Source organism: Mauremys mutica, chromosome 17 (assembly GCF_020497125.1).
Source record: "Mauremys mutica isolate MM-2020 ecotype Southern chromosome 17, ASM2049712v1, whole genome shotgun sequence".
In the NCBI taxonomy this organism is placed as follows: domain Eukaryota; kingdom Metazoa; phylum Chordata; order Testudines; family Geoemydidae; genus Mauremys; species Mauremys mutica.
Window position 1 is genome coordinate 10,614,461 of NC_059088.1, and position 24,101 is coordinate 10,638,561.

Genomic DNA, 24,101 nt, shown 5'->3' on the forward strand with positions numbered 1-24,101 from the left:
CCAGCGCTACCCGCCTCAGGCAGCTGGGGAAACTGAGGCACGGGACAGGCAAGAGTCCTGGCTCCCAGCCCGTCCTTTGTTCTCCCCTCCAGACCCCACTCCCCTCTAAGGGCCAGGAGTAGAACCCAGGCGTCCTGGCTCCAGCCCCTCCCACTTCAACCCGCTAGACCCCACTCCGCTCTAAGGGCCAGGGATAGAACCCAGGCGTCCTGGCTCCCAGCCCCCCCCCGCCAACTCTAATCCCTGGAGAATTGATCCTCCTCAGGTGAGTGGTTTCGATTTTGCTGTGAGGAATTGGTGGGGGGAGGGGCAAGCTGGGATTTAATGGGTTAGAGCAGGGGGGCTGGGAGCCAGGACTCCTGGGTTCCTTCCACCCCCAGCTCTGAGATGAGGACTGGTATCTAGTGGTTAGATGGGGGCTGGGAGCCAGGACTCCTGGGTTCCTTCCACCCCCAGCTCTCGGAGGGGGACTGGTATCTAGTGGTTAGATGGGGGATGGGGGAGGCAGGACTCCTGGGAGACAAGTGGGGTCTAGCGGGTGGGGGAGGGGAGTAGTCTGGACTCCTGGGTTCTATTCACAGCCAGGGCTGGGCTCCCCCCCATTCCCCGCCTTCTCTGGAGCGGAGACCTTGAGGATGGATGCCGTTGCTCTGGCTACAGCTGTACAGTGTGTCTGGGAACATTGCAAGGGAGGGGGGGACAGGTGAACGGGTCCCGCCAGGGGGTGGTGGGAACTGGCAGGGGAGGGAAGGTACGTTCTGTTCCTGGCGGGAGGGGAGGGGGCTTGGAGGCAGGACACCTGGGTTCCAGCTGTGGGAGGAGAGTGGGGTCTAGTGGGGGGAGGGGCAGGAGCCAGGACTCCTGGATTCTCTCTCCAGCTCTGGGCACGGAGTTGGGTCTAGTGGTTAGAGCGGGGGGAGATAGTATTTATACAGAGGCGTGAACGCCAGAGAAGAGGAAGGAGCGACAGACGCTCCCCCAGCGGATCAGTCGCAGAGGCAGGAAGAGGACCCAGGAGTCCTGGCTCCCAGCGCCCCCCTGCTCTGACCCACACGCAGGGCTACCAACCAGCGCTTAGGACGAGGCTTTTCATCTCCCCGCAAGAAGCTCAGGACTCGCTGAGTTCTGCAAAAAGCAGCAAGAAACCCCCCTGGCGAATGTCGGTGAGTCGTGCTCAGGGTTGTTGTTAATAATAATGAGAATGAGAATAGCGATATCGGGGGGTGGGGCGGGGGGTTAAGAAAACGCCCCCTTATTTTTGAAATATGATGTTGGCAACCTTAAACCCACCCAGAGCCAGGGATAGAATCTAGGAATCCTGGCTTCCACCCCCCCGCCCCCCGTTCTGACCACTAGACCCCACTCCCCTCCCAGACCCAGGGAAAGAATCCTGGAGTCCTAGTCCTGGCTCCCAACCTCCCCGCCCCCCACCCTGCTCTAACCACTAGACACCACTCTTTCCAGAGCTCAAGCTAAAACCCAGGAGTCCTACCTCCCAACCCCTCCCCCACCCTCTAACCACTAGACCCCACTCCTGTCCCAGAGCTGGGGATAGAACCCAGGAGTCCCAGCTCCCACTCTCCCCCCCTACCCCCTGGCTGTAACCACTAGACCCCATTCCCCTCCCAGACATGGGGATAATAACCAGGAGTCCTGCCTCCCAGCCCCCCCCCAAACCACTAGACCCCACTCCCCTCCCAGAGCTGGGAATAGAACCCAGGAGTCCCAGATCCCAGTCTCCCCCCCACACACTGTAACCACTAGACCCCACTCCCCTCCCAGAGCTGGGGATAGAACCCACGAGTCCTGACTCCAATTCTCCCACCCCACTTCCTTCCCACCCCACTTCCTTCCCCACCCCCCTCGCTCCCTCCAGCTGGCACAGGGGCCTGGGCTCCAGCCGCCGGCTGCTGGAGCGATGATCGTGCAGCAGCCATGCTCAAGCCCTAACCACCCCCCACAGGGGCAGGGGGCCTGGCTCCTCGCCTAGTGCCGAGCGCTGCCGGCCCCCCTGCTAGCACAGCACCCAGCTGAGCTCTCACCCCCATGGGGCTGGGAAATTGCCGCATTAGGATGGAAGCATTGGGCCCAGCTGGTTGTTTGGGAACAAAGCAGGGAGGGGGGCCTGCGGTCAATGCAACTGCTCCCATTAGCGTCACTAAATGAGCGGGGCTCAGAGAGAGGGACGGGTCGGGGGAGCCATAACACACACATGCACATGCATGTGCACACACACACTCATTCCTTCCAGCGGGGTCTCTCTCTCTCTCTCACACACACACACACACACACACGGGTAGTGGTGGGAGTGGAGGTTTGGATCATCCAGCATTCAGTTGAGACTGGGACCCCAATGGTGGCCCAGTTAATGAGTCCTGGCTCCCAGACCCTGCCTGCTCTAACCTACCAGACTCCACTCCACTCCCTCCCAGAGCCAGGGATAGAACCCAGGTGTCCGGGCTCCCAGCCCCTGCCTGCTCTAACCTACCAGATCCCACTCCCCTCCCAGAGCCAGAGATAGAACCCAGGTGTCCGGGCTCCCAGCCCCCACCTGCTCTAACCTACCAGACCCCACTCCCCTCCCAGAGTCATGGATAGAACCCAGGAGTCTTGGCTCCCAGCCCCCCATCTGACCCCCAGGGAGAGAACCCAAGCGTAGGACCTTTCACAACCTACCCTGTCTCTTCAGCAAGGCGATGCTGCCCATCAACGCCACATCCGGGGAGGCCTCGCTGCGACAGGCCATGAAGGTCACCACGGCCGTGGCCTTTGGCTTCATCTTCTTGGCAGGGGCAGCCGGGAACGGGGCGGTGCTGTGGGTCACGGGCTGGAAGCTGCGCTGGACCCCCAACACCGTGTGGTTCTTCAACCTGGCCGTGGCCGACGTGGCCTCCACCTCTCTGATCCTGGTCACCGTCCTGTACCTGGCCCTGGATCTGGACTGGCCCTTCGGCTCCGTGGCCTGCAAGCTGGCCAACTGCCTCTTCGGCTTGAGCCTCTGCAGCGGCGTCCTGCTGCTCAGCGCCATCAGTGTGGACCGGTGCGTGGTGGTGGTGGCCCCGGTCTGGTGCCGCAATCACCGCACGCCGCGGCTCAGCTGGGTGGCCTGCGCCGCTATCTGGGCCCTATCGCTGGCCACCTTCGTACCCAGCTCCTTCCTCTTCTCCGAGCTCTCCTTGGAGAGGAACCGGAGCTCCTGCAGCAACCTGGACGTCTTCCAAGACTGGAGGCGCCAAGAGGCCGAGATCTTGACCGTGTTCATCTTCCTCTCCCAGTTCCTCCTGCCCTTGATGGTCATCTCCGTGTCCTACTCCATCCTGGTGGTGGCCATGAGGCGGAAGAGGCTGGCCAAGTCCAGCAAGCCCCTCTTGGTGGTCACCAGAGTCATCTTCTGCTTCTTCCTCTGCTGGTCGCCCTACCATGCCTTGGCCTTGGCCAGGATCTCCACGGCCCACATGCCCAGCGCCGTGCGCCTGGTGGCCATCCCTCTCTCCAAGTGCCTGGCCATGTTCAACAGCTGCATCAACCCCCTGCTCTACGTCTTTGCCGGGAGGGAGTTCCAGGACGCCGTGCGGAGGCCGCTGGTGCAGGCCTTCAAGGCAGCCTTCGAGGAGGCGCCACCAACCCATGTGTGACGGGGGAGACGCCGTACTGCAGGGAGCCGGCGGGGGGAGCTCTCCCCTGGCAGTCAGGGCTAGCCCTGATGCCCCAGCATGGCATTAGGGGGCGCTGTGCTGCAGGGGGTGAGGTGGGGGCTCTCCTCTGGCAGGCAGGGCCAGCCCAATGCCACTAGGGGGTGCTGTGCCACAGGGAGCCAGCTAGGGTTGCTCTCCCCTGGCAGTCAAGGCTGGCCCCCATGCCCCTGGGTGGCACTAGGGGGCGCTGTGCTGCAAGGGGTGAGGTGGGGGCTCCCCTGGCAGTCAGGGATGGCCCCAATGCCCCAGGTGGCACTAGGGGGTGCTGTGCTGCAGGGGGTGGGCTAGGGGGGTTCTGCCCATTATGAACCAGAGGCCCTGCCTGGGACATGGACATTTTCCTATGTCACCTGCCCCTGGGTCCTTTCCTCTTAGGCCGGGGGCAAAGCTGTGGCTAGCACCAAGATCTCAAGCCCCATGTCCCACCTCCTCTCTCCTGGCCTCGGGTGGGAGCTGGCCAGGAAGCACACGTGCGGTTTGGAAGGAAACTCCTCCCACCTTGGTTCCAAAATGGAAACAAAAGAGACCTAATATAAAGATACTGGATTGTGAAACGCGCCAAAAACCCAAACCCAAGATTGGTTTGGGTGCATTGAAAGAGTTTGATGCCACCAGGACTTGTTAAATACAATTGATCAAATACCAATTAATTATCATATAAAACTAACTATTGACCAAAACATGACACTCAACTCCCCCCCGCCCCGGAAACAGGGACTTGTTTGCCTCTGACGTGTTCCAAAAACCCAACCAAACCCATTCTGGCCTTTCCCTTTGCTCCATTGCACAACGCACCCAGGTCAGTCGCTGCTTTGGTTCCTGTCTTAGAAACACCAAAATCATCAAATTCATCGGGAAACCCCCAAAAAGGGTAATTTTGAAATGAAACAACTCAGCTCGGCCCATTCCCTTCGAATGGCGGCTTTGAACCCGCCTCCCTCGCCATTGCCTCTGAACAGACGCGTTCCCCAGCTTGTGTCGATTTCAACCCAGCGGCGTTTTCCGACAGATTCTGCCCTTTGGACAACCTCAGCCAGCTCTCCTGGAGGGGGTGGCCTCCGCTGGGGGTACGAAGAGCCCCCCCGAGGGGTAACAGACTCATCTCTGCCCCCAACAGTCATGGTACTTATAGGGAGAGAAGGACTGGATCGAGAGGCTGATCTCCGGGTGATTGGGGAGGGGCCCTTCCCCTCAAAGGGGCCCAGCTCCAGGCTGGGGAACCAGCTGGCTCAGTGGGACAGGGAACATGCAGACCCAGCTCCAGGCTGGCTTGGGGGACAGGGAACAGGACATAGGCACTTTCCTCTATAGGGGGCAGAGCACCACGGTGGGGGAGTGGCTGGCTCAGGGGGCAGGGATGGTCCTAGGGTCCCCGGCTACTGCAGCACTAGTCTGGGAGGAGACTGAAATTCCAGGGAAAGGGTCACAAACTCCCTCAGTGCTTGGCCTGAGGCCCTCGACTTGCCAGCCCCAGCTCAAATCCCTTCCACCGCCCACAAGTCCCCACGGGGGTTTCATGGGGGGACAGGATTTTCTATTACGGCCTGTCTCGGCCGCTGCAGCTGCCTTGCTCTGGAATTGGATAAACAGCTACCCCACCCCAGAGCTGGCTGCATCTCAGCACCATGTGAGGGGTTCCTGTAGAATCAGCCCCAGTGCCCCACCCCAGAGGTGGCTGCATCTCAGCAGCAGGTGAGGGAGCCCTGTATAAACAGCCCCTGCACCCCACTGCCCCCTAACGTTGCTCCAGCCCTCTAAGATCCTCCTGTTCCACCCTCCACCCCGCCCTGAGGACCACGTGGCTCTGTCCACACCACAACCACGCGGCTCTGTCCACACCACAACCACGCAAGAACGATCGAGCGTTTTATTAATCATGGAGAAGAAAAAAAATAATAAAACAAGTTTTCACAAAAAATCCCATTAGCTTGAAAGTGACGTTTCACTAACAGTGAGGGGGATGGGGGGGGACTTGTGTTAATGGGTGCGGGGGGGTTAGGGATCACCCTGTATTTGCTCAGTGCATGACCACCAGGGCAGCAGCGAAGGGAAGGGTCACGCTGGGGCACAGGCGTTTGCGTGGTAAGGGCGGGAGGGGGAGTGGTCCAAGACGCACCCCATTCCCCACCAGACAGCTGTGATGCCCCGCCCCTTCCAGGCGAGGGGCACAACCCCCGAGAACTTAAAGCAGAGGCACGGCGCAGGATTGACGGCCATGGGGCTAGAACCCAGGGGAAATCCTGCTCCAATTCCTGCCCACTCAGCAGCCCCTGAAGGGTGGGGGCTTTTCCCTACCCCAGCTGAGAGGCCAAGGGGTGAACTCAGAGCAGATTTTACACCCCCCCCCCCACCTTGCCTGTAAAATTCCAGCTCAATTCTCCCAACCCAGCTCCCCATGGGGGCTGGAGAAAGGGGCTCAGACCCTTGTGAGGGTTGATTTGAGGATGGCAGTTGACCTGCTGCCCCACAGGGGGCCCCCCCGGTTCTAATCAGCATCTCACACCCTGGAGAGGGCGCCCTGGGGGGTTTCAGGCCCTTTGCCCCATGGCTGAGAAGCGTCTGCAGCCTCCTTGAGGCTGGCATCGGGCGGGCGCCTGCCAGCACGAACCTGCCCAGAGCCCAAAGGTGAAACTGACAAAGGAGACCCCCCCCCGCCAGGGTGAAACTGACCAGCCCTGAAACGGACATTGAAGAAACCTGTTTCCAGGGGGAGGTTTGGTCTTTGCTCTGCTTAAAACTTGCCCCAGGGGGGGTGGTTCAGGCATTAGGATGGGTTTTGATTTTGGGGGGCGAGCGCTATTTACTACCCCCCCCTCAGAGCTATGGGGGGGCTCTCTGGGAGGGCCGGGGGCCTAGGATGGCGATGCTGAGTCTGGAGGGTGTTTAATGCTGCCCGGGAAGAGGAGGCGGCGGATTTCAGTGGAGGGGAGTGAGAACAGACGGACGAAGGAGGAGAGCAGGGACAACAGGGGGTGGCTGTGGAACAGTGCATAAAACCAGCTGAAAGCAGCCCCGCCCCCGCTTCCCGTCCCCCCCATCTCCTCCTGCGCCCCTCACGCGCTGGGCAGGGACGGGAGGGGCGAAGCTGCCGAGAAGGGACACGACGAGCCATCCAGAGAGGGAGGCAGCGCAGGGATGGGGGACTCCGGGAGCAACGAGCCGCCCCCCAAACTGCAGTGTTTGAGTGTGGGGGGAGATACTGGGGGGCTGAGTGCTGCGCCCCGGGTGAGTGACCAGACGGGAGATGAACCCTCGGAGGGGGAAGGGCAGCGATCCCCTGGCGAGCAGGGGGCTGATCGGAATAGGGGGGAGGGGGTCTGTATTGGGCTGTCGGGCACCTCCACCCAACAGGGGCTCATACACATGCACAGAGGCTTGGGGAGGGGCCGGGGAGCGAGGGGCCGACGGCGGCTGGACGTCGGGGAGTCGACAGGGCACATCCTCGGGGTTAGGCCAGCGCCAGCACTGTGGGGAGGAGAGAGAGAGGGGGTCAGATCACAGGGCCACGGCTCTCAGCCCCAGATACCCTCCCCTGCCACCTTTCCGGATTGGGGGGGGTTCTCCCTGCAGGCCCATCCCCCCCAACTGGAGAATCGCAGAAGCCAGATGGGGTATCACCAAAGCAACCCCCACACACACTTGGGTCAGAGAGGGGGAAACCCAGAAGCCCCCACCCCAACACAGCCCTAATCATACAATGCTGCCCCATATCTGATGTGGGGGAGGGATTCAAGGCAGAGCCTGATCAGAGGGGAGCAGGGAACCCACTCAGACATTGGGGGGGCAGCTGCTGATTGCCCTGGGGGGAGAAGAGGCCATCTGGAACCTCCCCTTTGAACCCCAACACCACTTGGATGTCTCCCCGCTCCATAAAGGAGCCTCCTACTATGGTCACCCCACCACACACAGCAGAGGAGGGTCTTTGACCAAGACACCCCCAAACCCCAGGCTCCCAGCAGGTCTGAGTCCCCCCACAGCTGGGGAGGATTGGTGACGGGAGGTAATGACCACAGACCTCGCCTAGCACCCCCCACTCCCACAGGACCCCACGAGGCTGGATCAGTCGGGCAGGGCCCAGCGACACCCGGCTCCCTCCAGCCCCAAGGCTGCAACCCGGGCCCAGCCCCCTCCCCGTACCGGTCAGGGCCTCCTGTGCGAAGTATTTGACGTCAACGTCCTGGTCCTGTGTGAGCTTCTCCAGCACTGGCTTCACCTCGTTCTGCAGGGTGCTGCGGGGTGAAGTGGGGCAGTTAGGGGGACCCACAGAGCAAGAGATATGGGGGGGAGAGCAGACTGGAACCTTGGCCTGGGGAATCCCCCACCCCCATCGCAACTACTCGGAGGAGGTGAACAGCAGCTGTGAGTCCTGCCTCCCTCTGCCCCTCCCCTTGATGCCCCCCAGCCCTGCCTCAGTACCCCCAGCATCCCCACTCCTCTAGAAGATCCCAACCACCCCTTCCCAGCCCCGCCCCACCCCACGGCTGTACCTGTTGTCCAGGATTGGTCCTATTTTCTGCAGGGACTTGGCCACGTTGAAGCGGACGTTGGCCACGGCATCACCCGCCATGCGCAGCACAGTGGGCAGCATGTGTTTGGTGGTGATCTCCTGCCCGCACACCTCCGAGAGCACCTGGGGGGCGGGAGGAGAGCGTTACGCCAGCGCTGAATCTGTGCCGATCGCCCAAAACAGGAAGAGAACCCAGGAGTCCTGGCTCCCAGCACTAACCCCTACACCCCACTTCCCTCCCAGAGCTGGGGAGAGAACCCAGGAGTCCTGGCTCCCAGCACTAACCCCTAGAGCCCACTTCCCTCCCAGAGCTGGGGAGAGAACCCAGGAGTCCTGGCTCCCAGTCCCCCGCTCTAACCCCTAGGCCCCCCCCAGCCCAGGCGTCTGGGCTCCCCCTGCCCCCAGAGGGGCACTCACATTGATGCAGAAGAGTGTAGTCATGCGGTGCAGGTAATTGGGGTCGTTCGACATGGCCAGCACTTTGGGGATGATGGTGGCGTGGGCCCAGTCTTTGCCGAATTTCTCCACCAGCTTCTTCAGGTTGCTGGTGGCTGCCTCCCGGATAGCGTAGACTGGAAAGGGAGGAGAAAACGCGTCAACGGGGGGTGGCCGGGGCTCTGCGCCAATCCTGGCTGCTGGCTACCAACGGTGGCATGTTAACCCCGATCCCTCCACCCGGAGATCTGGGCTAGGAAGCATCACCCTCTGGATTCTGAGCGTTCAGGGTTACAATTCACCCTGCCCCGGCAGCCCACATTCACCAGGTGCCCTGTTTATTCCCCATTTTCGGCAGCTGCCCCGCAAAACACTGGGAGGAAAACAGTATTTGTCGAGGTTTTTCCCTCTCCGTTTCTGGGAATTCTCATGTAAAACACAGGCACCTGCTGCTTCAGCTTTCCCTGCTGCGCAGGAGTGGCTGATTGTCCTTAATAATCCCCCATCGGATGCCATTAGAAATCCCCACCAGCCCCGGGGCTTCTCATGGCCAAGGCGGCGAAGAATTGGCTGTTCCTTTTAAACAAGAGCTGGGATTTTTGCATGATCCGAGTCCAGAAGCGCCGCACTAGATCCGGCGTCCTCGCCGCATAGCGCAGGCCATTCCATTTCCTCCAGCTCCCCCCGGGGGGAGTCCTACAGCTTGTGCGTGGCTAAGAGCATCTTCCAGAGATACCTCCAGTCTGGATCTGGGCCTTATTCTCACATGAATTGATCTGGTGGGGACAAGGTGGCTCCCCTCTGGGAAGAGCTGAGGAAGCCAGGCTGAGCCACCCCCCCAGGAAGCAGAGCAGGCTCTGGGGGCAGTGGGGGGGTGGAGTCCTGAGACAGGGCCCGCCAGGATAAGGAAGAGATGAACTGCAGGAGTGGCTGGCGAAGGGAAGCAGCGGGTGAAGCTGCTGGGGAAGACGCAAGGCGAGAGGCGCTGGGTCAGGCAGCAGACGGTTTCGGTGGAGTCTGAGAGGGGCTGAACTATTAATTCGGGCACCTGTGTTGGGCTCTAAGCGGGACCTTTTGCTGTTGCGGAAGGGGAGTGAAGTGACAGGCGGAGACCCGAGCCACCGACTCCCCAGAGATGGAGTTGGGAGAAGACCCCAGCTGGGACTGGAAACAGCCACCGGAGGGGGACAGGTAGGGTACAAGAGGCAAAGCCCTATGCAATGCCATGTCCAGCCACAAGGGGCACCCTAGAGGTGAGGATGCCTCACCATTTCCACCCCAAGCCGAATCACACACGCAGGCCTAGGATGCTGCATCTCTAGCCCTCTGTCCCACCCTCTGCCCTGCAGCTGAGGGGAATTCTCACCTCCCCCTGCCCCCCACATAACCCCTTTCAGGAGTGGATTTACCCACACACACACACACACACTCCCTTCCAGAGCAGTGGGGGAGTGAAAGGGACTGGGTCTTGCTCACCCCATAGCATTGAGCTGAGCCACACAGCTGAAGAGCCAAGCTGTCCTGAAACCGACCAGACTCCTGTTAATTGCATTTCCCTGGGGGAAGTGACCTAGATCTTGTCAGTGTCACCGGCTGTGACAGCTCGGACCAAGTGGATGGGGCTCTGGGAGCCCTTATAAGTCAACAGACCAAAGGGCAATTAACCAGCGAAGGGTAATTTCTTTGCATTCGAGCAGGACGCAGAGCCTCTGCAGCGCCTGTGTCTGAGCGGCGCCTGGCAGATGGCTCTGGCCTGAAGAGCGCAGTCGAAACCAAGGAAGGAAGGAGAGAGACCCCCGATTTCTAAGCGCACCCACACCCTGCTGGTGGTTACAGCTGGAACAGAACCCAGGAGTCCCACCGCCCAGCCCTCTGCAGGAGCCTCGAGCAGCCTTTGCCTCCTGTGACGTTAGAGCCCATCTCCCACGATGCACCACTGCTCGGTCAGAGTCGCGGGGCTCCACCCTGCAGCGGTGAAGTCCCCACTCAAACCAAGGGCCCAGGAGCCAGCACTGGCCATGGGGGGGAAGCCCTGAGGGGGTGTCCCCGGAGCGACACTCACCGTGATCCACCAGCCAAGCCATGCACAGGGAATTCAGCTTCTCGTCAAAGAACTCCACCCCCTGGGAAGGAAGAGACCGTTAGCCCTGGAACTCCGTGCCTGACCCGGGACATGGGGGGAGAGACGGGGCCCCTGGAAAACAGGCACCGTGCTGATTTCACAGATGAGGGGCTCCTGGCGGAGAGAACCCGGGAGTCCTGGCTCCCAGCAACCCCAGGCCTGATGAATTGAGCTCCCTGCAGCACAGCGCCCCCTAGGGCATCAGGGGTAGCCCTGACGGCCAAGGGAGAGCCACCCGCAGCACAGTGTCCCCTAGTGCTACACTGGGGTACCGGGGCCAGCCCTGACCAAGTGAGAAGCCTGGAGCCTCTCATTCAAATCCTGACCAGGCATTTCCCCTGCATAGCAAGGGACAGGACACCACCAACCAGGCCTGACCCTCCAGGCCTTGGATCCCAAAGCCCCCACGCTCCCCGTGGCCTCCTTACCAGCTGCCCGGCCAGCAGGGGCATGTACTCGATGATGGCCAGCCTGACACGCCACTTGGCATCCTCGGCCAGCTCCACGATGGCCGGCAGCAGCGACTGCGAGAGCTGCCGGATGCCGATCACCTCGTTGACGCAGTCCAGGTTCGAGATGATGTTGAGCCGAACCTCAGGGCACTGGGGGGAGGGGCAGAGCTCAGAGCAAAGGCTTTCCACACAAGATGGAACCCAGGAGTCCTGGCTCCCAGCTCCCCAATGTTGTAACCACTGGACCCTGCTCCCCTCCCAGAGCCAAAACCCAGGAGTCCTGTGCTCCCACCTCCCCACAATTAGGCCCCACTCCCCTCCCAGAGCCAGGAATTGAACCCAGGAGTCCTGGCTCCCAGCTCCCCTTGCTCTAATCACTAAACCCCACTGAGCTCTTCCCAAAGGAAAAAATGGCTACCAGCAAGACAGGAGCACAGCACAGTGGCCCCGAAATGCAGCCACCTCTGGGGCGGGGCGCTCACCTCGTCCTTGAGCTGGGCCAGGAAGAGCGGCAGCAGGTGCTCGATGGTGTTGTCCTTGCCCAGGATGGGTGACAGCCCCATGATGACGGAGGCCAGCGCCGACTTGACGTGCTGATTGGCGTCCGACACCAGCTCCTGCTCGGGGAGGAAAGGGGGGGTGTTAACGCAGACGGGCCGACGCCGGCCTCATGGCACTGTGAGCTGCAGGGGCTGCTCCCACAACCCCCGTCCTCTCCTTAAGCCCCCCATGCCTCCTCCACACACCCCCCACCCGCCCCACTACCCCTTCACACTCCTGTCCTTGGTGGCACCTCGACCCCAACCCTCACCATCCCCTTACGCCCCTGCCCCCCCGGGCCCTCTACATCCCTCTCCCCATGCTTCCCTGCCCTTCCACCACATCCTGTGCCCCCTATTCTCACACCCTCCTCCCCCTCACACCATGCTTCCCCCTACCCCATTGTACTCCTGTGCTCCCCTGCCGCCCACCCATCCTTCCCCTGCGGGGGGGATGCCAGCAGCAAGGGGATCAGGCCAAGCCCCCCCCCGTACCTTGATGCAGGGCAGTATCTGGGTCATGATGACGTTCTCACGGCAGTCGGCTGACAGGTTCTCGCAGAACTCTGGGGAGGGCAGATGGTGAACAGGGCGAGGGGTTAACGAGAGGGAAGCAGCTCCCATGGGGGGCTGGGGCCAGCTGCTTCAGGAGGCTGGCGCAGGGCACAGGGGACCCGAGTTCAGACATGCAGCAAGCGACCTTCCCCCACCCCCTTTCCCTCCCCAAGTCTATTTGCTCCCTCCCAAATCTCCCCACAACAGCGGAAAGGGCCAGGATCATACCCACCCTCCATTCCCCTCCCCCTAAGGGGCCAGGATCATACCCACCCTCCATTCCCCTCCCCCTAAGGCCCCCGCAAGGGGCCAGGATCATACCCACCCTCCATTCCCCTCCCCCAACCCCCCCACAAGGGGCCAGGATCAGCTGAGATCAATACCCCGCACCCGGCAGGGTAGGACCACCCCCTCCTGTCTATCCAGTCCACGAGACCGGCATCACCATCCCAGCTCCAGCCAATTACCCAGGGCTCCGGCCATGGGGTTCCCAGCCAGCCCCTGGGGGAGACTATATCCCCCACACATCCTCACCCACATCCCCCATCCACTCTCCCCCCAATAACCCCCTCCGGCTGGTCCTTCCAGCGGGCAATCCCGACCTCCCACATAGACAGAGGGGGCACCAAGGCTGACCTTTGACCTTGTGGGAGGCAGCAGCCCGCACCTCGGCCTCGCAGTCCTTCATGAGGTTCTGGAAAGCCGGCACCAGGTCGGTCTTGGTGATTTCAGGCCCGACGGCTTTCTGGAGCTGTGGGGGGAAGGACAGCGGGTCAGCAGGGGACTCACAGGTCAGAGCCTTCCAGGGATCCGGGCCCCAGACAGATGGGGAGTCACCAGATCAACAGCCCGTCAATTTCAGCACAGGGGAAATTGACAGGCATCAACACTGAGCACGGATCTCAATCCCCACCGGCAGCCCCCTGCGATGCCAGCCCTGGGCTCCCCCCCTCCTCCAAAGCTCTGCCAGTGCCCCTCCCTCCCAACCCACAGCCCCCTGCAATCCCAGCCCTGGGCTTCCCGCTCCCCCAAAGCTCTGCCAGTGCCCCTCACTCCCGACCCACAGCCTCCTGCCAGCCCACGCAACATTAGGTCACCACAGATCACTGGAGCGAGGAGGGAAGCGGCACTCACCTCTGTGAACTTATCAGCCACCATGTACCGGACCCGCCATGATTTGTCCTCAGCCGCTTGCCGTAGCGTGGGCATCACCAAGGACTCCAGGTCCTCCTGGGGCAGGAGCTGAGCAATATTGACGCAAGCCTCCACGGCCAGCAAGCGCACAGAGTCCTGCGGGGGAGAGGCAGGGATGGGTTAACGCCAGACCCCACTCCCCTCCCAGAGCCAGGACGAGGACCCAGGAGTCCTGGGCCCCAGTCCCCCCCCCCGGCGCGGCTCTCACCTGCTCGTCGGAGGCCAGGTTGGAGAACATGGGGATAATCTCGCCCTTCACATGCTCCAGCTCCAGGACCTTTGCGAACTCGCCCAGCTTGGAGGCTGCCGCCCGCCTCACCATGGGGGTGTCGTCGGAGCACAGGTTCCGGAAGTACCTGCCGGGGACGGGGAAGCGAGACGCCTGTCACAGCTCCTCCCTGTCACCCCGGTTCAGCCCCAGGGGCCCATGCAGCCCAGTTCCACCCCCTCCCTGCCACTCCAGATGGGACCCCATGGGCTCAGCTAGCCTGGTATCCCGCCCCAGATCAGACCAGTCAAAGGAGGGTGAACCTCATCAAAACTGCCTCCAATCAGAGATATTTTGTGGTGTGTGTGTGGGAGACTGATCCCATTTCTGAAGGGGATTATGAGGTAACAGAGACTTGTCCCATGGACGCAGGGCCCCTTCCAGCCCCGTGGGGGTGGGGTGTCCCACTGACCCAGGGGCTCTCACCCAGCCCTGCGAGGGTCTCCCCCAGTCGCGCAATCGGCCCCACAGAGGCTCCACTCACTGCCGGAGCTCTGCCTTGACCGAGCTGGACACGCGAGGGTAGCAGACGCTGAAGAGGCCACAGGCCGAGGTGCGGGAGGTGAACCAGTCGCCCCCCGCCAGGCGCTTCACCAGGGGCACGAAGTGTCCCTCCAGGTCTGAGGGCGAGTGCTCGTGGGAGATGGCGCGCAGTGACTCCACCGCCTTGTCTCGCACCACCGTCTCCTCCACCGTCGCCAGGCTCTCCAGGGGGGGCTGCGGGGGGCAGTGAGATCAGGGCTGGACTGATTCCACCCCTGCTTGGAGTGGGGAGAGAACCCAGGAGTCCAGCCCCCTCCCCCCTCAAACCCACAACGCCCCTCCCAGAGCTGAGGATAAAACCCAGGTGTCCTGACTCCCAGCCCACCCCCACCAACCCACTGGATCCCACTCCCCAGCTCAGAGCTGGGGAGAGAACCCAGGCATCCTGCCTCAAAGCTCCCCACACTCCCTCTCTAACCCACTAGGCCCCACTGCCCTCCCAGAGCTGGGGATAGAACCCAGGTGCCCTGACCCCCCCAGTGCCTGCATGATGAGGCTCCATGCCCTAGGTGGCAGGGATCTGACCTACCAGTAAGCAGTGCACATATTCGGGTCCCCCAACCAGAGCGGTGAAGGTGCCCAGCTGTTCAGCCAGAGCCAGCAGCACCTCGTCCTCATCGTAAATCGTGTCTGCAAGAGAAGTGGCGGGTGAGCAGGGAGAGGACGAGGCGGGGGACGCCTTGGAAAGGCCAGACACGTGGGTTCAGCGGGGAATCGAGACCTGCTAGTTGACTCAACACAGGGCACTGTCTCTCCGACTCTCCTGGACACAGGGTTTCAGCAGTAGCGTTCCAGAGCCCGCTCCTGCCCTGAAGCGGGGGTGGAAAGCCTACAGCCCCCACTCCAGCCCTGCAAAGCCCCTGCCCCCGCACACACCAACAGCCGTGCTCTCCGCCACCAGTGCTGGCTGTTGCTATCCACCATTTAAAAAGCACAGCGATCGGCGGTAGTTTACCCAAGGTCAAAGTGGGGGTAGAACCCAGGAGTCCTGACTCCCAGAGCCCCCTGCTCTAAGCCACTAGCCCGACTGCCCTCCCAGACCCGGGGAGAGAACCCAGGAGTCCTGGAGGCCAGCGTGGAGCCCTCTGGTTACCTGTGAGGAAAGGCAGGAGCTCGCTGCGGGTCCTCTCCACGCCGAGGGCCAAGGCGATGGTGGAGAGTTTCTTGATGCTGTTGAGCCGTAGCTGTGTGGAGAGGAGAGCGGGTGAGAACCAGGTGACCGGTGCAGACCGGGGAGGGGGACGCTGAGCTAAAAGCTAGGTCAGACCCCGGGGATCTGAATCACCACTGAAATCGGCTTCCCACCTGGCGATTTAAAGCAGGCAATTTGCAATGGCGGCTTTCCGCAAGGGGATTGCAATTGCCTCGCTTCAAATCGCCAAGTTTAATTAACTTCTCCATTTGGACTGCAGTGATGGTCTAACGAAAGGCGCATTCTTCCTGGCTGATGGGACCATTAAAACACACCAATTACAGCTAAATGGAGCTGTCAGCCTAGACTTCATTCATCTTTTGGCTGCTTAAGAGGGGACGCTAACGATATACATTGATTTAAGCAATTCTAGAGCACAGTATTTTCAGATGCTTATTAATGACATCTGTAATCTGTTAGAAAAAAAAGTGACTGATCGGTGGCTCGTTCACTAGCTAATTCGCTTCTTCCTCGTGATTTATGTGGAGCTGCATTCGGACGGCGACTGGAATTTAATTACACACACAAAACAGCATGTACAATTTATTTGTATTAAATAATCTCTCACACAGAAGTGCAAGTCCTCGGTCCCTCACAGGAGCAAGTCCTTAATACAGTAGATGACCTACTGAGGCAGATTTACATAGCTTAACCGTAAAAGTTAGAATCAGGGGAGAACATCTTTCTTTACATAGAAAAGCAGCCTTTCAGTCTAAGTTTGCGACAGACTCACAGGTTCAGCATTTGTTTTTTATTTAGAAGTTTTAAGAGACTCCTAAGTTCAGGCCTGAACATATTAAACGTATAAAACTCAGATTTCATTTTAAGCAAGTTTATTTGAAAAAAAATATTCTAATTTAAACAAAATAAAAACTTGATTTAAATAAAAACACATCACTCTTTATCAACCCTGTAGCCACACGAGCATTGCTGCTGGAATAGGAATTCATTTCAGCTCTTGACCGCTGACTGCAGCTACCTCAGACCTCCCTCCTGAGGCCAAATTTTGATATTGGCCCCTGCCCTGCTGGGAACAGCATTGAGAACCCAACAACTCATGACATGCAAGAGACTGTCAAAGGGCAGTGATTACACTTCTGGACACACATGTCTTCTTGTGTCCCTTTGCTTCCCTTATCAATTTTCTACAGTTCCCCTTTCTTCCGCTGATATATATATATATATTCATTTTTTATAGCTTCCTTCACTTTCCTTCTAAATCACATCAGGTTTTTTTTTTTTTTTTTAAAACCAATATGGCTTTCTTCCTTGATTGGGGCTTTTCAGGTATCAAGAGGGATTCATAAACAGTGCTCCATTATCAGTCACATTTCCTAATTCAATTCTTCCTCCCACAGTTGATTTAGCTCAATTGTTTTTGGCTTTGTGAAACTGGCCCTTTTAAAGCACCAAATAAAAATCTCTAACTGGTCTGGACTTCATTCTGGTTGTACATTATAAATATGATCAAGTCATGATCACTCACACCTAAGTTACCATTAGTTTTTAGGTCTGTAATTAGTTCCCCTTTACTGAGAAGACGAGGGCTAATATAGAATTCCCCCACATTGGATGCAACCCTTTTTGAGTTAGGAAATTGTCCTCTAACACTTACAAATTCCAAGGATGTTTTAATACTGGCAGCCTGAGAGCTCCAGCATAGGTCAATCAGAGTGAAGCCCCTCAGGATCTCACACTTCTTCCTCCTGCACATTATAGAGCTGTCGTCCTCTTCCCCAGTGTGGACTATAGTAAACCCCAACTAATATCGCATCTTGTGCTTCCTCTGTTAGGACATTTATCCATAAGCATTCAAGGTCATTTTCTTCCGAGTTATCAGTGACTCAGAAACAGGTGATGCCATTTTGACAGTGCCCCTCCTCTGCTGCCCACTTGATCCTTCCTAAATAGTTTATAACAGGGGTTTTCAACCTTTTTCCATTTGTGGACCCCTAAAAATTTTCAAATGACAGTACAGACTCCTTTGGAAATCTCAGACATAGTCTCCAGGCCCCCAGGGAACCATGGACCACAGGTTGAAAACCACCCTTCTACAGTAACCACCTTTCGCTGACCCCTTAAACACAGTCTGCGGACCCCAGGCTGAAAACCACTGGTTTATGACCATTGATATTAACATTCCGGTTGTGAAAATCATCCCGCCAGGTTTCAGTAATACCACCTCGACTGAGCTTTTGCTCATAAATGAGTAATTCCAATTCCTTTGGTTTGTAACCCAGGCACTTAGCACGGGAGTAGAAGCAAGTCAAGAATTTCTTCTCTTCATGCCCTTCCGCTCCTTGATTAATTTTGTTCTCAACATCTCAATTCTGTGCTCAGGGCTAGTATCTTCCCTCTTTTTATCCTCACCTTTCGTTCCTAGTTTAACACCCTCCTGACTAATCCAGGCAATCCCTGAGAAGGTCGGTCCCCCTTCCAAGCTACACAGCCGCCACTCCCCAGAGAAGCTGGGCCAATGTTCATATTCAGAAGGGAACAGAACCCAGGAGTCCAGTGCTCTAATGCACTAGACCCCACTCCCCTCCCAGAGCAGGGGAGAGAACCCAGAAATCCTGGCTCTCAGGCCTCCCTCTGCTCTAACCTCTAAATTACACTTCCTCCCATGTGCAGCCCAGAGCCCCTCCCCCTCACAAAAAAATACTCCCACACCCCTTCCACTTGTGTCACCACTGGGGCATCCTGTCTGGCCAGTCTACTCTGCCTGATATACCCACCCTGGGAGCCACACCCTGGAGATAGCCAGAAAGAACAGGCCCTGTCATAGAACACACTCCCCACCCCCTAGCACGTCCCCACAGGTATGCGATTAGAGCAGGGGTTGGCAAACTACGGTCTGGGAGCAGCATCCAGCCCTCCAGACGTTTTAATTTGTTCCTCAAGCTCCTACCAGGGAGCGGGGTCCGGGGCTTGCCCTGCTCCACAGGGCACCCGGAAGCAGCAGCATGTCCCCCTTCCGGCTCCTAAATGTAGCGGCAGTCAAGGGGTTCCACATGCTGCCCCTGCCCCAAGCCTGTCCCTGCAGCTCCCATTGGCCAGGAACCATGGCCAATGGGAGCTGAAAGGGCAGTGCCAATGAACAGGACAGTGTGCAGAGCTGCCTGGCCGTGCTTCCGCCTAAGAGATTCTGGGAGCTGCTTGAGATAAGCGCCACCAGGAGCCTGCACCCCCGATCCTCTCCCATGTCCCAACCCCTTGCCCCAGCCCTGATCCCCCTCCTACCCACCGAATGCCTCAGGCCCAGCCCAGAGCACTCTCCTGCACCCCCAACCCCTCATCCCCAGCCAGAGTCCTCACCTCCCACACCCTGGCACCCCAACCCCCTGCCCCAGCCCAGAGCCCCCTCCCATACCCTGAACTCCTCATTTCTGGTCCCACCCCAGAGCCAACACCCCCAGCCAGGGCCCTCATCCCCCTAACCCCCAATTTCGTGAGCATTACATAAGAACAGCCGTACTGGGTCAGACCAAAGGTCCATCTAGCCCAGTATCCTATCTACCGACAGTGGCCAATGCCAAGTGTCCCAGAGGGAGTGAACCTAACCGGCAATGATCAAGTGATCTCTCTCCTGCCATCCATCTCCACCCTTTGACAAACAGAGGCTAGGGACACCATTCTTTACCCATCCTGGCTGATAGCCATTAATGGACTTAACCTCCATGAATTTATCCAGTTCTCTTTTAAATGCTTTTATAGTCCTAGCCTTCACAACCTCCTCAGGCAAGGAGTTCCACGAGTTGACTGTGCTCTGCGTGAAGAAGAACTTCCTTTTATTTGTTTTAAACCTGCTGCCTATTAATTTCATTTGGTGACCCTAGTTCTTGTATTATGGGAATAAGTAAATAACTTTTCCTTATCTACTTTCTCCACATCACTCATGATTTTATATACACCTCTATCATATCCCACCTTAGTCTTCTCTTTTCCAAGCTGAAAAGTCCTAGCCTCTTTAATCTCTTCATATGGGACCCTCTCCAAACTCCTAATCATTTTAGTTGACTTTTTCTGAACCTTTTCTAGTGCCAGTAGATCTTTTTTGAGATGAGGAGATCAGATCTGTACACAGTATTCAAGACATGTGCATACCAGTGATTTATATAAGGGCAACAATGGCTCCAAGATCTTTTTCCTGATTCGTTGTAGCTAAATTAGCCCCCACCATATTATATGTATAGTTGGGGTTATTTTTTCCAATGTGCATTACTTTACATTTATCCACATTATATTTCATTTGCCATTTTGTTGCCCAATCACTTAGTATTGTGAGATCTTTTTGAAGTTCTTCACAGTCTGCTTTGGTCTTAACTATCTTGAGCAGTTTAGTATCATCTGCAAACTTTGCCACCTCACTTTTTACCCCTTTCTCCAGATCATTTATGAATAAGTTGACTAGGATTGGTCCTAGGACCGACCCTTGGGGAACACCACTAGTTACCCCTCTCCATTCTGAGAATTTACCATTAATTTCTACCCTTTGTTCCCTGTCTTTTAACCAGTTCTCAATCCATGAAAGGACCTTCCCTTTTATCCCATGAGTTTAGTTTACGTAAGTGCCTTTGGTGATAGACCTTGTCAAAGGCTTTCTGGAAATCTAAGTACACTATGTCCACTGGATCCCCCTTGTCCACATGTTTGTTGACCCCTTCAAAGAACTCTAATAGATTAGTAAGACACGATTTCCCTTTACAGAAACCATGTTGACTTTTGCCCAACAATTTATGTTCTTCTACGTGTCTGACAATTTCGACTAATTTGCCCGGTACCGATGTTAGACTTACCGGTCTGTAACTGCCGGGATCACCTGTACAGTCCTTTTTAAATATTAGTGTTACATTAGCTACCTTCCAGTCGTTGGGTACAGAGGCCCATTTAAAGGACAGGTTACAAACCATAGTTAATAGTTCCACATCTTCACATTTGAGTTCTTTCAGAACTCTTGGGTGAATGCCATCTGGTCCCGGTGACTTGTTAATGTTGAGTTCATCAATTAATTCCAAAACCTTCTCTAGTGACACTTCAATCTGTGACAGTTCCTCAGATTTGTCACCTACAAAAGCCAGCTCAGGTTTGGGAATCTCCCTAACATCCTCAGCCATGAAGACTGAAGCAAAGAATCCATTTAGTTTCTCCGCAATGACTTTATCGTCTTTAAGCGCTCCTTTTGGATCTCGATCGTCAAGGGGCCCCACTGGTTGTTTAGCAGGCTTCCTGCTTCTGATGTACTTAAAAAACATTTTGTTATTACCTTTGGAGTTTTTGGCTAGCCGTTCTTCAAACTCCTCTTTGGCTTTTCTTATTATAGTCTTCCACTTAATTTGGCAGTGTTTATGCTCCTTTCTATTTACCTCGCTAGGATTTGACTTCCACTTTTTAAAAGATACCTTTTTATCTCTCACTGCTTCTTGTACATGGTTGTTAAGCCACGGTGGCTCTTTTTTAGTTATTTTACTGTGTTTCTTAATTTGGGGTATACATTTAAATTGGGCCTCTATTATGGTGTCTTTAAAAAGCGCCCATGCAGCTTGCAGGGATTTCACTCTAGTCACTGTACCTTTTAATTTCTGTTTAACTAACCCCCTCATTTTTGCATAGTTCCTCTTTTTGAAATTAAATGCCACAGTGTTGGGCTGTTGAGATGTTCTTCCCACCACAGGGATGTTCAATGTTGTTATATTATGGTCACTATTTCCAAGCGGTCCTGTTATAGTCACCTCTTGGACCAGCTCCTGCGCTCCAATCAGGATTAAATCTAGAGTTGCCTCTCCCCTTGTGAGTTCCCGTACCAGCTGCTCCAAGAAGCAGTCATTTAAAGTACCGAGAAATTTTGTCTCTGCATTTCATCCTGAGGTGACATGTTCCCAGTCAATATGGGGATAATTGAAATCCCCCACTATTATTGAGTTTTTAATTTTGATAGCCTCTCTAATCTCCCTTAGCATTTCATCATCATTAGACTTCTAGCATTTGTGTACAAGCACTTTAAAAACTTGCCACTGTTTATTTTGTCTGCTCTTTTCTGATGTGTCCGATTCTTTATGTGAATGTTTCTCATCTGATCTGGCCCTTACATTATCCTCTTCCATCCTCTGCTCATGACTATAACCCAGAGAATCTCTATCAACAGAATCAGAGGGGTAGCCGTGTTAGTCTGGTTCTGTAGAAGCAGCAAAGAATCCTGTGGCACCTTATAGACTAACAGACGTTTTGCAGCATGAGCTTTCGTGGGTGAATACCCACTTCTTCGGATGCAAGACTCTCCTCTAAGAGAAGTCTCTGTCCGATCCACATGCTCTTCTGCAGCAGTCGGCTTCCTCCCCTCCACCAATATCTCCTAGTTTAAAAACTGCTCTGCAATCTTTTTAATGTTAAGTGCCAGCAGTCTGGTTCCAATTTGGTTTAGGTGCAGCCCATCCTTCCTGTATAGGCTCCCCCATCCCAAAAGTTTCCCCAATTCCTAATCAATCGAAATCCCTCCTCTCTACACCATCATCCACGCATTGAGACTCTGAAACTCTGCCTGCCTACCTGGCCCTGCACGTGCAACTGGGAGCATTTCTGAGAATGCCACCATAGAGGTCCTGGATTTCAGTCTCTTCCCTAGCAGCCTAAATTTGGCCTCCAGGACGTCTCTCCTACCCTTCCCCATGTCATTGGTACCTACGTGTACCATGACTACCGGCTCTACACAAGTCTATTTAGATGTGAGAGATCCGCAACCTTCACACTAGGCAGGCAAGTCACCATAGCATTCATGGCCCACCATACAATTTCCATACTAAGATGTGGCCCTCGGACCAAAAAGTTTGCCCACCCCTGGCTTAGAGCCCCATGGCCATCCTAAGATGCCATATGTTGATCTCATTACACCCCCAGTCTCCCTCATCCCACAGACAACCCCCTCACCTCTGCTCCCATATGCTCCATCCCCCACCACCCTCATCCTTAGCCTGAGCTTATAAACTACCTGAGCACCCTCTGAATCAACCCCAGCCCTGTCTCCCCCCAAAAGGAAGAGATCAGAAGATTGTGCCCTCTCTCCTTATACACCACAGTTATATGGCAGGAACTTTTCCAGCCAACCACGCAGCTGCTTCCTAGGCTAATCCCAGTAATGGGGGGGGAGGGGGCATGCCCCCACCACACCACAGCCGTTCCCAGCCAATTGCATGCAGCAGCTTATTGAGGGGAGCCCTGAAATTGGTTTTTACAAGCTTTGGGCAGCATTAGTCATGGAGGAGTGTAGTAAGGACCAATCACAAGGTACTCAGGACAAGGAAGCCCTAGGATTGGCTGTGGTAAACCACACTCTCCTGGGATGTGCCCCAACCAGCCACATTCACCATCTCCTCTGGGACGCCCGGGATTGGCTGCCACAGGTCACTGCCAGATATACCACAGGCCAGTGGCAGGGACTGGCCCCCACAGACCACGCTCCCCAAGACAGAAACTTCCCCCAGCCAACCACAGAGAGAGGTTAAGGATTGGCTCTCACAGGCCTCAGTCCCATTCTATATAACACAGGGGAGCCCCCTTTGGCCAATCCCACATGGAGCCCCCACTCAGTGGTATATCAGGGTATATCCTGCAAGATACTCTTTTAAGAGCCACTCTGATTGGCTCCCTGACTCCCCAGTATACCATGCCCCCCCAAATCTGGCCAATCAGCAACCTCCTCTCATCCACCCCACCCTTGGGGGGCGAGGCATGGGCTGTGATTGGCTACGGGGGATATACCTGGGAAGGAGCCAGTCCCCCCTCGCGCCACACCCCAGGTCACGTGAGCCAAACCCCACGATCGGCTCTATAGGCATCCCACAGCCAATCAGGGGTCAGGGCTCATTGAACCCAGGGAGAATGAGACAAGCCTCTAGCCAGGACAAGAGAGACCCCGCTGGAATGAATGGGGGAGACGTTCAGCCAATCAGCGGCCGCTTCTCATCTGACCCACGGGGTGGGGGGAATCAGACACACTGGCCCCCAGACTCCCATTCAGCCCGATCTGACACTCGCATCCAATCAGCCAGCTCCTCTCCCGCTCGCAGCGCCGCTCTGGGGATGAGAGGCGGCCTGTGATTGGACGCCGGACCCCGGGCTCCGGTCGCCGTGCGGCTCCCCGCAGCCCATCATCCTCCCCCCGCCGGCCGCGGCCCGGCCTCCCCAGCCCCGGCCGGTACCTGAACGTCCTCGTTGCGCAGCTCGTCGATCAGCACCGCGATAGGATAGAGCGAGTCATCTCCGTCGGCGGCCGCCATTTTAGCTCCCAGCTCCGGCACTAAGGAAAACGCGGGGTGGCCTCGGCCGCTTTGCAGGGGCGGCTCCACGGTCATTGGCTGACGGTGGATGTAGTTCCGCCTACTGTTGCAGTTCATTGGCTGATTCGGCAGTAGCCTCGCCCTTCCTGTCACGCTATTGGCTGGCACTCGAATCTGGACTGGAATATCATTGGCTGAGAAGTTAACCAATCATCTGAATTATTATTGGCTCATGCCACACCTTCCTCCCACCCATTTTCTATACCCATTGGTTCTCGGTGCACTTCCCCGTCTCCTCCATAACGCCATTGGCTAATTCTCCGACATAA

The 24,101-nt window shown here is 56.7% G+C and overlaps 2 protein-coding genes across 3 annotated transcripts; one reads left to right on the top strand and one right to left on the bottom strand.

The window, feature by feature from the left end:
- Positions 1-218: 218 nt before the first annotated feature.
- On the top strand, positions 219-3,904 carry LOC123351860 (chemokine-like receptor 1). Of its 2 annotated transcripts, XM_044991540.1 has the most exons (3): positions 219-265; positions 1,059-1,163; positions 2,690-3,904. In XM_044991540.1, the coding sequence occupies exon 3, from the start codon at positions 2,697-2,699 to the stop codon at positions 3,633-3,635; it is 939 nt and encodes a 312-aa protein (XP_044847475.1). In that variant the 5' UTR covers positions 219-265; positions 1,059-1,163; positions 2,690-2,696; the 3' UTR covers positions 3,636-3,904. The 2 variants fall into 2 exon arrangements, with proteins under 2 accessions (XP_044847475.1, XP_044847474.1); XM_044991539.1 differs by lacking the exon at positions 219-265 and having other exon boundaries at positions 804-1,163.
- A 1,644-nt stretch (positions 3,905-5,548) lies between these two features.
- Positions 5,549-23,890, bottom strand: PPP2R1A (protein phosphatase 2 scaffold subunit Aalpha). Its single transcript, XM_044991334.1, has 15 exons — positions 23,695-23,890; positions 15,404-15,494; positions 14,840-14,940; positions 14,252-14,484; positions 13,708-13,855; positions 13,440-13,595; positions 12,942-13,056; positions 12,246-12,316; positions 11,694-11,828; positions 11,188-11,361; positions 10,700-10,760; positions 8,620-8,774; positions 8,183-8,325; positions 7,833-7,924; positions 5,549-7,160 (listed from the first exon to the last, which is right to left on the bottom strand). The coding sequence occupies exons 1-15, from the start codon at positions 23,887-23,889 to the stop codon at positions 7,144-7,146; spliced, it is 1,887 nt and encodes a 628-aa protein (XP_044847269.1). The 5' UTR covers position 23,890; the 3' UTR covers positions 5,549-7,143.
- Positions 23,891-24,101: the final 211 nt, after the last annotated feature.